Source organism: Gadus chalcogrammus, chromosome 5, assembly GCF_026213295.1.
Source record: "Gadus chalcogrammus isolate NIFS_2021 chromosome 5, NIFS_Gcha_1.0, whole genome shotgun sequence".
Lineage (NCBI taxonomy): Eukaryota > Metazoa > Chordata > Actinopteri > Gadiformes > Gadidae > Gadus > Gadus chalcogrammus.
In genome coordinates this window covers 2,468,277-2,484,283 of record NC_079416.1, presented here as the reverse complement: position 1 = coordinate 2,484,283, position 16,007 = coordinate 2,468,277, and the positions used below count along the sequence as shown (strand labels likewise).

The 16,007-nt window shown below is 46.8% G+C and overlaps 1 protein-coding gene across 1 annotated transcript in view; it reads right to left on the bottom strand.

Annotated features, from left to right (window-relative positions):
- The window catches only part of kiaa1109 (KIAA1109 ortholog), a 115,138-nt gene that overhangs the window by 69,035 nt on the left and 30,096 nt on the right, over positions 1-16,007 (bottom strand). Inside the window, exons 17-32 of the mRNA XM_056590573.1 lie at positions 15,399-15,627; positions 14,842-15,003; positions 14,348-14,532; positions 13,847-14,022; positions 13,158-13,737; positions 12,512-12,710; positions 11,798-12,058; positions 11,612-11,705; positions 9,426-9,632; positions 8,974-9,209; positions 7,097-7,341; positions 1,911-2,016; positions 1,432-1,529; positions 1,136-1,324; positions 428-596; positions 67-278 (exon numbers count right to left, since the gene is read on the bottom strand). Of these exons, the coding sequence (XP_056446548.1) occupies positions 67-278; positions 428-596; positions 1,136-1,324; positions 1,432-1,529; positions 1,911-2,016; positions 7,097-7,341; positions 8,974-9,209; positions 9,426-9,632; positions 11,612-11,705; positions 11,798-12,058; positions 12,512-12,710; positions 13,158-13,737; positions 13,847-14,022; positions 14,348-14,532; positions 14,842-15,003; positions 15,399-15,627 (3,348 nt within the window). The remainder of the gene's footprint in view (positions 1-66; positions 279-427; positions 597-1,135; positions 1,325-1,431; positions 1,530-1,910; positions 2,017-7,096; positions 7,342-8,973; positions 9,210-9,425; positions 9,633-11,611; positions 11,706-11,797; positions 12,059-12,511; positions 12,711-13,157; positions 13,738-13,846; positions 14,023-14,347; positions 14,533-14,841; positions 15,004-15,398; positions 15,628-16,007) is intronic.

Genomic DNA, 16,007 nt, shown 5'->3' with positions numbered 1-16,007 from the left:
GGCAGCTGGTACAGCCCAATGTTTCCACATCACAGCTCAGAGGATGGAGGGAGCCTGCCCTATCACCTGAGCTGCGTTGGTGATGGGGAGGCAGATGCCCAGGTCGTTGACGGTCAGCTGCAGGAACAGGGTGCTGAAGGCCTGGGCAGAGGTCTGCTGGATCCCCGGCAGCTTGTCCACCACCTCCTTGGTGGCCACATGGATGTCTTTATTCAGAGCCAGGCGCTGCTCGTTCCAGTTATCGTACGCCGCCTTGTAGTTCAGCCAGAAGAGTACAGCTATAGACACGTGGTGACGCGCACACACACACACACACACACACACACACACACACACACACACACACACACACACACACACAGTTAACTATAACCAGGTTCTTGTAATTTAGCATATTGAAATTATTATTGAAAGTAATTGATGGAACCTCTGTCAAAGGCCACTGGTTGAGCAAACACGATCGGCCTGTTGAGCGTGATGAGGACGGCCTCCTTGTCGGAGGAGCCACTGATCTCCTCCTGCAGGGCGTTCCGCAGGCCGATCCGTGTCCGGAAGTACGCAACCTGGTGGAAGTCTGATCCCGCCTCCTCATATACCTGCAGAATGGAGGTCAGTGCCAAGAAAGCATGAACACGAACAAAGCATTTCAGCTAATACATGCACAAACGTTACTTTGACAAAACGTTTTAAGAAAAATGCACGCACACACACACACACACACACACACACACACACACACACACACACACACACACACACACACACACACACACACACACACACACACACACACACACACACACACACACACACACACACACGGTTGAATGGGGACATTTGACTGGATTTGCTGCCATAATTGCAGAGATTTTGTTCAGATCTGTTGTAAGTGATTTGTTCTCTATACAATGAAGAAAAACTCTGAGCCGAATTCACCAGGCCTAATCCTGTAAAAAAATTACGTATCAATGATTACCAAGACATGCACACACTTCATCCACCCTGCAGTACGTGGAGACACGCAAACAAACGGCCGGTAAACACAGCCTCCATCAAACACAGGATAGTGTTTTCACAGGCACAGAGAAAAACACATCCATCGATATCTCCTTCTCGGTCCAATAGCCAGAACTACCTGGTGCTTCACGATCTGCCCCAGGGCCAGGTGCAGGTCCACCTGACACTTCCCAAACAGTTTGAGGTAGCTGCTGCCCCCGCCGGGCTGGGCCTTGCACTGGATCCTGTTTGAGAGCTCCAGCTCGATCAGGCCCGTCTCGAAGCGCACCGCCCGCATGGAGGGGGTGGTGGCGGTCATCTGGATACCCTGGAAGGTTAAACAACACCACACAATAAATTCAGGTTCTGTGACATCAGATCAATTGTCAAATGAGTTACTTAAAAGAGTTGAACTATTGAAGCACAGTGAAGTACCTTGAACATGAGGCTGAGAGAATACAGCAGGATTTTAGGCTTGTCTGCATCTGTTGAGATGTCGTGCTCGTTCCACAGGGGAATGGGCTGCTCTCCGCCTGTTGTGTGTACACAACACACGTGCAAAAAGCGCATGAGCACAGGCACACGCACACAAAAGTTAATTAGCACTGAACACATACCACAGCCTTTTGTCACAACTGAGACGGCTAAGGTGGTTGGCTCTCTCCATCCATACTAATCCTCATCCTTAAAGTTATAAAGAGGGATTCAAAGGAGGGAGCATCACACAGTCTGTAAAAATACATTGTTGTTGTGTAGTGGTTTTCGTAATGAGAAAATAAGAAATGCTCCCGTTGCTATATTTTGGCTATTTGGTGTTCTTTATTTGTAATTGCTGTATATATGTATGTGAAGCACTTTGTAACCTTTTTCTGAATGTGTTGCTGCAGATCGATATGCATGATGGACATTGGTACCTGAAACCTTCTGGATGACTTCATTAACCTCCTTCATGAAGACCTTCTGGAGAAACACCAAGTGGTTCAGAAGGTCTGTGGTGAGGTTGTGCTCAAACGAGCCGATCTATAGATAAAGAGGAGGAAACCAGGAAATTAACCTTAGTTTGAAAATGAAAAACTTTGTTTGATTCTGAAGTCAGAGTGCACAGTGGATCCGTATTCTATTTGATTTGATATTATTCAGATCCCACCCTCAGGTTAACCAAAATAATACTGACCAAAACCAGGACAACATGCTCCTCGAGAAGATATGGGAGATACAGAGTGTCCATCATGAACAAACTAGAACTAATCTTGGAAACTAAGTCTGCAAAGGTTATATAATTACAACCACAAGTACAACATTTTCTGGCACACTGTTACATTATTATTAATAAACCTACTAAATGTAAAATATATAGGTTAAATAATGCAAGAAAATGCTATATCACGGTTTCAGACATATATTCTACTATAAAGGCCTAAACACACCGGCGCCGACGCGCATCGGCGCATTCACACGCGTCAAAAGCCTCCCCTAGCACCAACAGGAAGCGGCGCGACCGTCGCGCTGCAGTGTAAAATCAGGAAGTCACCTGTCGATCAACCGCAACAAAGAGACGAAACGCCATGGGTGAGTAGTAGTAGTAATCTGCGCAGTGAAAGTATATTTTCAAGCAGCTGATCTACCAACTTAGTTTGTAGGGCACTTTATCGTTTGATTTACTCTTTTTTTATTTATTTTATATTGTGCAATTATTCATCTACTCCATCAACAATCTCCATAAATGCAGGAACTTCTATTCAGCCATTTTAGTATATAGTGCAGTCACCTTTTAAGGCCAATTGTTATTGTGTGTATTTATTGTATCGAGCTACTGGATGGCTTTATTGGTCCCCATTGGGACCCATAAAGTAGCTATCTATCTATCCAGCTATATAGCCTTAACATAGCCACACATTTACATGTATGCAGCCAGTAGTTATCCATTTTAATTTAACACAAGCTCTTTTACATTTTATTGAGTTTTTTTATTTCAACAGAACAAAGAATTGTTGCCAGACAGAGGGTGGCTGCCCTTCGTCTGCTGCGCCGTAGGCGGGCAAGGAGAAGACGAAGGGTTTGGGTGCACCCCATCAATGAACGGAGACAAGAACAGGGGGTATACCACAATCTGGTCCAGGAGCTCCGTGCAGATCCTGAGAGGCACCGCCAATATTTCAATTCGCCACTAGGAAGTGTGCAATGGCAGAACCGTATGGTGTAACCTAGTCATGATGACCTATAATTTTGTTATTATCCCTCTCTGGTATAAATACTCTTTTGCATATATGTATGTATGTATGTATGTATGTATGTATGTATGTATGTATGTATGTATGTATGTATGTATGTATGTATGTATGTATGTATGTATGTATGTATATATATATATATATATATATATATATATATATATATATATATATATATATATATACACTTTTTTATCCCTCGGGATAAATACAGTGATGTTATTGCTGTGCTGGACTCAGTAGCCAGTCAATTTTATTTAAGTGACACTTAATGTTATTTTCCTTAAATTAAATTCAGAGACAGTTAATACATGATCTGATACCAGAGAGACAGTTAATACATGACAATGCATTTTTGAACTTTTCCTGTGTTTTCTTTTACTTATCTATTTTATTGTATGAGAATGTTTCTATGTGAAGCACTTTGAGTCTGCTTCATGTATGAAAAGTGCTCTATAAATGAAGTTGCCTTGCCTTAAATAAAAAAATAAAAAAAAGTAATCAATTGTGTGATTAGCCATATATTATGTGACTTGATTTAATCTATTTCCCATTATGGTTAAAGGTTTGGCTACTTAGTCCACCATTGTTGATTCCTCACCTGAAGAGCCTGAGCTCTGGATCGCCAGGCGATGTCTTTTTTGGAGTTGTCTTTGTAATGACGTGAACTTTGGTCAAACAATTTGGCATATTTCTCCACCTCGACGACCAGTCTCTCATCAACCATTCTAGTAATTGTTTCTCACAAACGAAAGAGGGCGACATCCAGTGGTGAGGAGTAGATATAGAGGTGCCTCTATATCTATATCTATAACTATCTACAGATGAATCATCAGACACTCTGCTATCCTCCCTCTCCTCCTCCTTAGATCCCCTCTGTCCCTTCCACTCCAGACCAGCGCGATCTTCACCGCCCCCGCCTTGGCTGTCCCATCCTCTGCGGACTTGTAGAACAAAGTTGCGAGCAGCGGAGAGGAAATGGAAGAGATCAGACTGTCCTAATGATCTATCTCACTATCTTTTCCTTCTTTCAGATTCCACCTCTTGTGTGTCAACAACCAAATCTGCCTTCTACCGGAACAAAACCAACTCCTCTGCCTCAAACCCCAGGAAACTGTTTTCCCTGTTCTCGTCCCTCCTTAAGCCTCCCTCACCCCCACCTCCTTCCTGCCTCACTGCTGATGACTGTTACCTACTTTACCCAGAAAGGGAAGGACATTAGTTCCTCTTTTATCCCTGCCTCCATTCTCCCTCCTCCCATCCCCATTTCTCACCTCAATTATCAACTCCTCCCTCACTTCAGGCATTGTTCCAGCGTCTTTCAAGACTGCCAGAATAAAGCCTCTCCTCAAAAAAACCACTCTTAATACCACCGACATCCAGAACTACAGACCGGTATCTCTTCTTTCATTCCTGTCTAAAACACTGGAACGTGCCGTTGCTAACCAACTGTCCTCATATCTATCATCTAACAACCTCCTTGACCCCCACCAGTCAGGCTTCAAGAAGGCACACTCCACCGAGACGGCTCTCCTCGCGGTGACCGAGTCCCTCCGTGCTGCCAGAGCCTCGTCCCTCTCATCGGTCCTCATTCTCCTCGACCTGTCCGCAGCATTTGACACTGTGAACCACCAGATCCTTCTTGCCACTCTTGCCAAACTTGGCATCGCTGAATCTGCTCTTTCCTGGTTCACATCCTACCTGACGAACCGCACCTATCAAGCGACATGGAATGGCTCCTTGTCCAAACCTTGCACGCTTGAAACTGGTGTCCCTCAAGGCTCTGTACTGGGGCCTCTTCTGTTCTTCCTCTATACCAGGTCTCTGGGCTCTGTAATTGCATCACACGGCTTTTCCTATCAATGCTATGCTGACAACACACAGCTATTTCTCTCTTTCCCCTCATCTGAGAAAACCCTGATTGCAACACGCATAGCGGAATGTCTGGCGGACGTCAGCACCTGGACAACTGCCCATCACCTGAGGCTTAACCTCAACAAAACCGAGCTCCTCCTCATCCCAGGGAAAGACTGCCCACACATGGACTTACTGGTCACCGTCGAGAACATCACTGTATCTCCCTCTCCAACTGCCAGAAACCTCGGTGTGGTAGTGGACAATCAATTATACTGCACTGCAAACATCACTGCGGTCGCCTGATCCTGCAGATTTGCACTTTACAACATCCGCAGAATTCTGCCCTTCCTCACAAGGGAAGCAGCTCAGCTTCTAGTCCAATCACTGGTCATCACACGCCTCGACTACTGCAACTCACTCATGGCTGGACTTCCTGCCTCTGCGATTAAACCTTTGCAGCGCATCCAGAATGCGGCAGCGCGCCTCGTGTTCAACCTACCGAAGTTCTCCCATGTGACCCCCCTCTTCCGGGACCTCCACTGGCTCCCTGTAGTAGCTCGCGTTAAATTTAAGATGATGGTACTGGCATACAAGGCAGTCGATGGAACTGCCCCTGCCTACCTCCAAGCATTGCTAAAGCCACACACCCCAGCTCGATCCCTCCGCTCAACTACCTCAGCTGGACGTCTGGAACCGCCATCGCTAAGAGCTAGCAAAGGCCGTTCAGCAAAGTCACAACTTTTCTCGGTTTTGGGACCTCAGTGGTGGAACGAGCTCCCTGCCGCTCTCAGGACAGCAGAGTCGCTCACTATCTTCCGAAAAAGACTCAAGACTCACCTGTTCAGAGTCCACCTCGACTCTGCATAGCCCTTCTGGCCACCATTGTACACTGTATTATATTGTATTGTATTGTATTGTATTACAGTACTTAACTGTGTAGCAACTGCAGTAGCTGCTATCATGGCTGTAACACAGGGAATTGATTGACCTAGCGATTGTGGTACTTGCACTTGGTTCTATGAACATCCTTTCTGTACCGACAGCGATATATTGATGCACTTCTTAAGACAAATCTACTTATTGTAAGTCGCTTTGGATAAAAGCGTCTGCTAAATGCCCTAAATGTAAATGTAAATGTAAATGTGCCTACGGGACCCGGGATGTACAAACCAGCTTTTAAAAAGCGCTTTTTCAGGGGCGGCGACGCTAGGGAATAGAACATTGGCGTGAAGCCTAGTCGGCGCCGGTGTGGGCTAGTACATCCGGAATAATGGGGGCTGACTTTTTGATGTGTTTGGGCCTTAATGCTAATTATCACACTGCAAAAACTTTTCAAATGGTAAAATATCTGTAAAAATCTCAAAAAAAGAATGCTAGCTGATAACTAGAGCAAGACAACTGGTGGCACAGCGCTGACATCCAATATGTATCCTATGTTTCACCTGCCACCTCAGACTCCAGCGGCAGCTTCAACCTATGAGTGCAGCGGATCAGGACCTTAACTCACCTCAGCTGCCCCCATCAGGAACTTAACTCACCCAAGCTGCCCCCATCAGGACCTTAACTCACCCCAGCTGCCCCCATCAGGACCTTAACTCACCCCAGCTGCCCCCTTCAGGACCCTACCTAACCTCAGCTGCCCCCTTCATGACCTTAACTCACCCCAGCTGCCCCCTTCATGACCTTAACTCACTTCAGCTGCCCCCATCGGGACCTTAACTCACCTCAGCTGACCCCATCAGGACCTTAACTCACCTCAGCTGCCCCCATCAGGTCCTAACTCACCTCAGCTGCCCCCTTCAGGACCTTAACTCATTCCATCTGCCCCCATCAATACCTTAACTCACCCCAGCTGCCCCCATCAATACCTTAACTCACCCCAGCTGCCCCCATCAATACCTTAACTAACCCCAGCTGCCCCCATCAGGACCTTAACTCACCTCATCTGCCCCCATCAGGACCTTAACTCACCCCAGCTGCCCCCATCAGGACATGTGTTGATCTTAACTCACCTCAGCCACACAGCGAAGGTAGTTCCCCTGCAGGTAGTTGGCTTGCTTGGTAGCAAAGTCCTCGGGCGCCCAGCCCTGGTCGGTGTGGCCGTCGTGCTCCTCCATGATGTATTCTCCGGACATGGTGATAGGCGGCAGGTTGAGGCTGGCCGACGGAGGCATGGTGGACATGTCCACGGGAGACACCTTAGACTGGAAACACAGCTTGTGGTTCGGCAACTCAAAGGTGAAACTGGTCTGGGCACCTGAAAGAAGGAGAAGATAGAAGGAGATGAGGAGGGATAATGGGATGAGAGTGGCTTAACTCCAAGGGCCCTATCTTGCATCCGGCGCAAGTGACTTAGTCACTGGCGCATGTGTCGTTGCTAGTTTACAACTGGCGCAGAGCGTTCTTTTCCCACCACCGCCACTCGCCGGTAAATTAGGGATTGATCATGCGCCCCAAGGGGCGGTTCGGCGGAAGGAGGAGGCGTGTTCTGGCGCAAACGGTATTTTGCCGTTTCTGAATACCATTGCACTACTGACCAGGAAATACCTGGTTTAAAGTCAGTGGCACGTTGTTCAGATGCTATTTTAAGGGCGCATGCATACATGCGCATGCGATGCATACGGATTGCTTGTGCACCTCGCGCATACACTTTGCTTCTCCCATCTACCTAGCCGCACATTCTTGGTAAATTATTTGGGAAAGAACAGCTGATGCAGCGGTAAGAAGTTGTACTTTTAAATCAATGCATCTGCAAACACCGTACAGCAAACACATATTTTCTTGACAGAGACATCGTGTAGGCCTACATGCCCATAACTTTTAGGATTGATGAGTATTTGATCGTGAAAAACATTGTTTTACCGCGAGTGAGTGTTAAAAAAAAATGAATGAATGCGGGCTCGCGTGTGTGCTCTGTTTAAACAAACGCAAACTAAACACGTAACGCATAATACAATCAATGGCAATGTCTATTACCGCAGGGACACATGCATATTAGGATAGCATACAATACTGATAAGAAACAATGTTTATAATGTATTGCGTGTATCATTAAATAGAACCACAGTTACAGCATATCATATGTTATATCATATACGTTTTCTTTGCCGAAATTTATTTGAGGACTCAGTATTTCTGAAGTTGTGGAAGAAAACCCCTTATTCCATGTGTGAATTAGGCCATATTATTTGGCAATAAACTGAGCCATTTGCAGTTTGAAATGCATGTGCATCTGTCTCATCGGAGACTGCAGACGCGCTGTCAAAATATCCACTCGTCCGATTCAAATGCGCTCATGGCTCTTAAAGGGGATGGGAGCTGGCACTCTCCTTGGTTTGTTGGACGTTACGCCCAAACCACACCTACGGGTAACTAGGCTGCTTCAGACCAACCCTTTTGACACTTGCGCCGCGACGCAAGTGTCATTTATCCGCCTGTAAAATAGCGATAGCGCCGTAGAACCGCCCACAAAGCTACTTGCGCTTTGCGCTTCCCACTTGCGTTTCAGACCGTTAAAATAGGGCCCTAAGAGTGATCTCTTTATGCATGGCCATTACATTAGGGTGAGGCTAACTGACATTATAAGTTGAAGAAAATGACAGTACTTCAAGTTGCTGTATGTTAACATAACATACAGCGATTGAATGATGATCAACATGCATACGTGTCTCAGTCGTTTTAAGATTGGTTTCATGATTGCCTGAAGATACTTTATGCATCATAGTTCCTAGACAGGAAATGAATGTGCCAAGTACACAGACAAGTTGAATAAAAAGGGTAACTTCTAAGACAGTTGCAAAACAAATCACCCCTCTGGACTTTTAAGATTTACTCAAATAATATAGATTCAGAAAGCACGTCGTTGATGTGCATCCTCAAAGACACCCACCTGTCATGCCGTGGCTCTTCATGCGGCCCATCTTGTACTCGGCCTTCAGTGATGGCAGCAGAGCGGCGCCGATGGTGATGCCGTCCAGCATGGCGCTGAACTTCAGCACGATGGGCTTCTTCTCCAGCCCCTCGGGGAGCTGGGGGAACTCGTTGGCCTCCACGGGGGTCTGGTGCACGCTGGGCTGCTTGTCGGAGGACTGTGGCGTGGGCGTGTCCTCTCTGTGAGCGGGAGCACTGAAGAATGGGCGACAAGAGGGGGCGACATTATACAAAACAGAACGCTTAAGATGTTGAAATTGGTTTTGCTGAAATGAACAGTGAGAATAATAAGGGGTCTTTTTTAAGATACAGGCATGGAAACCCATTCTAGTAGTACCCCCAAATGCAATTATTAACCCCAAAAAAAGCATGATATGAGAAACGCCCATTATGGGCAGAAGCAGTGAGGACCTGTTGGAGGGCTGGCGGATGAGGTCAGAGATCTGCTTGGAGAGCTGGTGAGAGCTGCGGACCATCATGCTGTGGAGGGTGGCTGGGTGCTGTGGGATGTTGATCAGGATGGCCCCCACTTTGAACACGGCCGTGTTGTTGGTCTTCAGGCCCCGCTGGGCGCTGTACAGGGCCTGGGACTTGGAGATGTTGCACTTCACCACCGTCCTGGGATGGATGAAGAACAACCAGAATAAAACCTCAGGCTGATCATTTGAATTGCTTTTCAATTTCTGCAACGCTGACACAATCATAGAAGTGTGGCACACAAATGGAATTGGTGGGCACACGTGGCAACGAGATCAGACAATGAGACCACATGAAGAACACCAACACGACATCAAACAATGAGATCACATGAAGAACGCCAACACGCAGCCATCTCTGTTCTGAGGTCTAAGAGGTGGGATGGGTGATTGTGGAGTCAGAGAGTGTTTCCCCAGCGACAAACATGGAACAGACACATGAAGAATGATAAGCCATCCATGTGATTTGAAAGTCCGAGATTGCAGTAGAAACATACAGAAACTCTTGTTTGGCTGTGCTGGTGGGGGAAGTTGGAAAATCCTCCAGTCTATGCAAGTGTTCAGAAGGGAAAGAAAGGAGTTTAAAAGAAGCACAAAGAGAGAGGGAGATATTTGAATGAAATATGAGTTAACATCAACTTTTTTTACAAACAAGTTAAAGTAGCATCATACAAGTAGGCCCGCATTTGAATGCTCGGTTGAAGAATAACCGAACTCATAAAATGATTTCAGTTAGGAAAGTTTCAAAAGTGATATTTATTTGCAGAGGACTGAATCTTTGATGCAAAGGTGAAAATTAGGGAAAATGTAATATCTTTGTTCTTGTTATGAACCCAACCTATTCTCAGAGACTCCATCTTGATGTTCTCTTGCACAATAAAGAGCAAGATGACTAAGCAGAGACAAGCAATGCATTTCTTCGCAATTCTACTCAAATATTGAAAAATTATGATCCTTTTATTGAATGACAGTAAGTATTGATGTTTGAAACATTTTGGGCCACTATACCTGTGGATTGACACTGAAAACACACAAACCCCCAAAACAACAAGCTTACATTTACGTCTCCGAAGTATTCTGGAAGCCTTCAGTCATGTGAACTGACTCTTTGGCTCCGCAGCATTAAGGCGTGTATGCCGTTGCAATCTCAAAGATTCTGCAGCATATGTTAATGTATAGAAATTCATATGCATTTATCCCTATATAAACTGATTATACTGTTCCAAAGTTGATAAAAGTATGAATAAATGAATGTGTTACATGTGTCTTATAGTGGCTTTTTGCCAAGAGTAGAAGCCTCTATAGGAGCGGGGTAGACGACGCGCAATCCAAAACCAAAGTAAAGCAATCTGAGTCGAAGTTTAAACTAAAATGCTTTATTAAATAAAGCTTCAAACAAAAATGATTCACCTTGATAACTATACTTTTCAACAAACATTTGCGGTCAAAAAACTCTCGGTATCTCCCTGCTTCTGAAATGCGCGCACATCTCCACCCACCGCTCGTCACCTGGTTTCCATCAGCATTCCACTGTGCGACCATCCCTTTTGAAATCATCTGCTGGATGCCTTATTCTTTCTATGGATTTTTTAGTTAATGATCGGGCTATAATAAGACCACGTTGGCTATGCAATCGCGAACAAATACGATGCCCTGCAATAGCCGCAGCTATTCTCTCACATCACACACCATGATGAAGGAACAAATGTGTGGTAGGAACTAGGAACTAAAGTTCTTGCATACGTTTACTAGGACCCACGCCGGCGAGAGACATCTACATTCCGATTGACTGGCGGTCGTTTACAGCCGAAAAGCTACTAGTTCATATGCATAGAGTTGAGCTGTTTTCAACTCTCATTTACAACTTTACAGCTTTAAAGCTATCGCTCAAGCATTTTATTGCTCCTATCGTTTTATCGCTCATGTCTAATAGAAAGTGAATGGGCGTTTATCGCTTAAAACGCTTTACAGCTTTTGGTGTGAACGCACAGTAAGGGATGTCAATGAAGAATGGGCCAGACGCATTCCCAGAAAAATCTCCCAGAACATCAAGTGGAACACCTGTGGGGAGCGTTCTTTCACAATAAGGGAGAATAAGAATCATTATTGATTTGAACTTACTGGATATCTGGAGTTATCCCTTCCAGGAGAACAATGTTGACTCCACCGATATGAGCTGAGGCGCATGTCTCGGTCATCTTCTGGTGCAGGATATCTAGTTCAAAGAGAAGAGCAGAAGCATTGACTATGGAGTCTAACGACCAGCAGAGGCTGGGCTGAGGGTGAATGAACCTTCTTCGCCAGCACCTTTCATCTTGTCCTTCAGCGTGAAGCTGCCGTGGATCTTCTTGAGCTCCGCCTCCATGGTCAGGCCGCCGATGTCGGCCTCCAGGTGCGTGCGGTTCACCATGCCGATGCCGAACACGATCAGAGTGACGTGCTGTGGCTCGGAGCTCAGCAGGCTGCGGCGCCTCCCGCCCACGCCCAGCAGCTTGTTGGGCGTGGCCGACTCCTGCTGCTCGTTCTCAAAGACCACCTTGCAGAGCGGCTCGGAGGAGCGGCAGACGTCTGAGGAGAAAGAGAGAGAACGTCACAGACGTGGTGCCTCCAGGTGAAGAATGATCTTTACTGTCAATAATAAAACAGATCCATAATCAAACACATTCAGCTAGTAAATGTTAAATAAAACACAACAGATGCATTATATCTAAAGAATAAGGGATCTCAACAGTATACTTTATTTTCCAAAAGGGCAATAGACAATCATATGCGTCATAAAATGAATAAATAATGGTTGATATGTTGCCATGCACGATGCCTCATGTGACATATACATCATATGACATATTCAGCACATAACGTAACTCATTTCGATTTCAGGTGTTTCAAAGTGTCTCAACAAACATGTTTAGCAGCTTGTGTTTCCACCACTCCATTTCGGGTCCCTTTCATGTTCAAAGGTCAAACCTCTAATGTGTTGAAAGGACTCTAACATCCCGGTACTGAGCAGAGAGGACAGACCTGCGATGCAGTTCTCCGGGGAGCTCTTCTCTAGGATGCCCGTGGGGTCTGAGATGAGCGAGTAGAAGTTGAGCAGCTTGTACATGTTCTGCCAGCACTCTGCCGAGGGCTCGCTCTGCTCCGACACCGTGATTGAGTCTGAGTCGTCCATCTGGATGGCCATGTGATCGGCCACATCCCGAGAGCCTTTCCGCGATATCTGAGGGGGACGAGACAGACGGACGCGTAGCTGAGCAGCCATGCAAACAAATACTAACTATATTTGTAGTACCAAATGTTTCAAAATGTTCTACATAATGGAACAATAAAGATTTCCAGACTATATGGTCATAAAGTTATTCAAGCAAAACATGATACAAAATGTCTGATCATTATATAATCATTATATTAACATATATATTTAAATAAGTCAATATTTTGCACTGCCATCTTCATCTATACGTCCTACCATGCAGTTTTCACACAGTGAATATATGCATGTAATATATGTGTATAATATCTACTATATTATACACATACTACTATAATCTATAATCTAACCTAATGTATATCTACGTTCCCCGGCTAGCAGTACCTTTGAGGTCCTCCGCTCTGATCGCCCTATAATCTAACCTAATGTATATCTACGTTCCCTGGCTGGCAGTACCTTCGAGGTCCTCCGCTCCGATCGCCCCAGGGAGCTCCTCCCCCGGGGCTCTCTCCTTCCAAAGGTGTCGGTAGCGGACGCAGGGCCATTAGGGGGCGCCCCGCCGGCTGTCCCCGCACCGCCCCCGCCCCCCACTCCTCTCTTGCTCTTCAGGGTCTGGTTGCCGCTGCGGGCCGCCCCGTTGAGACTCCCCCTGGAGCTGCGGCTGAAGTCAGACGATCGGAAGTGTCGGTACGGCCGGGCCTTGAAGGTTGGTGTGGGCGAGGTGGAGCCGGCGGTGTAGCGGCTCAGCTTGATGTCCGTCTGCGTGGCCTTGATGTCGTCGATCATGGTGCTGAACTGGTGGATGAGCCGCACCAGGGCCATGTCCACGCGCTGGCTGATGGATTGGCACGCCGCCGTGAAGTCGCAGTGGAAGGTGTTGTAGTGGCGCCGGTTGAGGTCGTGGAAGGAGAGCGGCGCGGCCGTAGGGCACTGCGGGGAGCTGGACGACTTCTCCATCACCACCGCATTCAGGCTGAAGGTCTCGATCAGCAGCGCTGGCTTGAACTCCAGGGGAGGGAGGTTCACTCTGCCCTGTCTGCGGCAGGAGGTGGCGCCCGAACACAAAAAGGGTCTTAGTGTCTGTGGGTACCAGAACATACAAGAACGGTTTGAGCTGATTTATGATGGCCGTTGTTCGGTGTTACCGTCTGGATCTTTTATTCTTGCGCTCTTTGGAGGTGTCTGAGTCCACGATGTCTGCCCGGAGACACTCCAGGGTACCGGAGAAGGAGAGGTGTTCTCCAAAGTACATCTTGTAGCTGAGAGGGGTGGCGTCCTGCGCCTGGATCCCGGTGTGGCTCAACAGAGGCTTGAAGACCACCTGTTGTGAAATATTTCAGACAAGAGCAAAGACTTCGAAAAAGAGCTATCGAGAAGGTTACAAATGACATTTCAATAAGTCATTCACTCATCCCAACAGCTACTTCAGTTTTCTCCAGTACTCCATTTTGCAAAATGCATGTGGAAAAAAATGTCTTCTTCTTTATGTCCCATTCAAATAAATAAGAAGAGCAAGAACAAGCTCACATCCAACCATGGACCTGAGTACCTGATTAGCCGTCACCAGTCGGTGCCGCACAGACACCGGAGGGGACAAGAAGAAGGGAGGCACATCAGAAGACAAGAGATAAGGTAACGATACAAACCTGGGCGTCGGCGAGCTGCACGGCGGCCGGGCACTGGGTGCCCTCCTCGATGTCGGCCATGTCGTCCTGACTGGTGCTGTGCTGGGAGTGCTGGGACTGGGTGCCGTCCAGCGTGTTCTGGTCACTGGAGAGCACCGTGTTAAAGTCTGATGCTGAGGCGATGGTCGGCAGGTTGCATGTGCCACCTGAGGCGTCGGAGATAATCTTCATTTTAAATGTCGTTTCAATTTCAGGGAAAAGGTGACTGGATCGGATCACTACATTGTTTTATATTTTACAATCAGTGAACTAAATGTTATACTTTACTTCACAAGCTATCCATCAGCAGGCATGCTGTGTAATCAAAAATTATATTATCTAGACACATGCTGATAACTAGTAGATAATAAACAATAGAAGTAGATCTGAAATAAATCGAAATAGATCACACCCGTCGTGATTTGCTGACCATCACACACAAAGTTTGCATCGGCGTTTCGACGGCACAACCTGACCTGTCTGAAGGACGTTGTGATTGGAGCGGGCCACTGGGGACTCCTGGCACCCCGCCCCGGTCCTGTTCCCCACGGCGTTGGACATCCAGTTGTAGAAGCTGACCGAAGAGGGCTCGGAAAGCAGCGGGTGTTCCGTCAGCACGTCCGTCCCCAGACTGTTTCCTGCAGTACAGAGATGACGTTGAACAAAGGCCGGGGGGTTTGAGTACGCTCTGGGCTTTCCGCCTAACCAACTGGGAGTACTGGCAAATCACGGCTTGCAGCTCAGTCGTGGTTAATGCGCTGTGCTGTACTCCCCCCTCCAAAGGCTGTTTGACGTGCAGTTTTAAGACTTTTACAACATGTCCTTCCTCGATCTGAATGTCCATTCAGATGTGTCTCTCCTGTACGTGTGAGGGAGGAGCTATGTCAACTGTGCGTGTGAGGGAGGAGCCATGTCAACTGTGTGTGTGAGGGAGGAGCCATGTCAACTGTGCGTGTGAGGGAGGAGCCATGTCAACTGTGTGTGTGAGGGAGGAGCTATGTCAACTGTGTGTGTGAGGGAGGTGCTGTCAAACCTGTGCGTGTGAGGGAGGTGCTCTTGGCCACCGTGGCGGGTGGTTCGTTCCTCTGGGGTGTGCCTTCCAGCAGGTTGTGCAGGCTCCTGAAGCTGCCCGTCAGGTTGCTCAGAAGGCTCTCTTTTCGAGGGCTGTCCTTGTTGGCCATCCCTACCCGGCTGATGTGGGCCGGGGAGTCGGCGGCCGTGTCGCCGCTGGTGTAGCTCAGCGACTGGTAGGGGTGAGAGCCCTGGAAACAGAATGGTTTAAATTAGAACATATTTGGATCATTAGAAAAAGTCTACTGTTGATCAGATTTGGTTTAAGGCCTTTCAATTGTCAGAATGAATGAGTATGCCGATGGTCTACATCTACGATATAAAGATGATATATATTCACACTTTGTTATTCAAGCGCTTAGTATGCACTATCAACTGTCCGTTAGAAAAAAACATCTCACAATGTAATGTCATTCTTCTGTATTTACACTCCCATTCATGTGTGTCCAGCCGGCCACGTAAGACAAGAGATTGACCAGTCGAATGTCATTATTAAACTAAACATACTGTACATTTTTTATTATCAACCAAATAGAGCCCAATATTATTTGCCCATTTTAGGATATGTCTA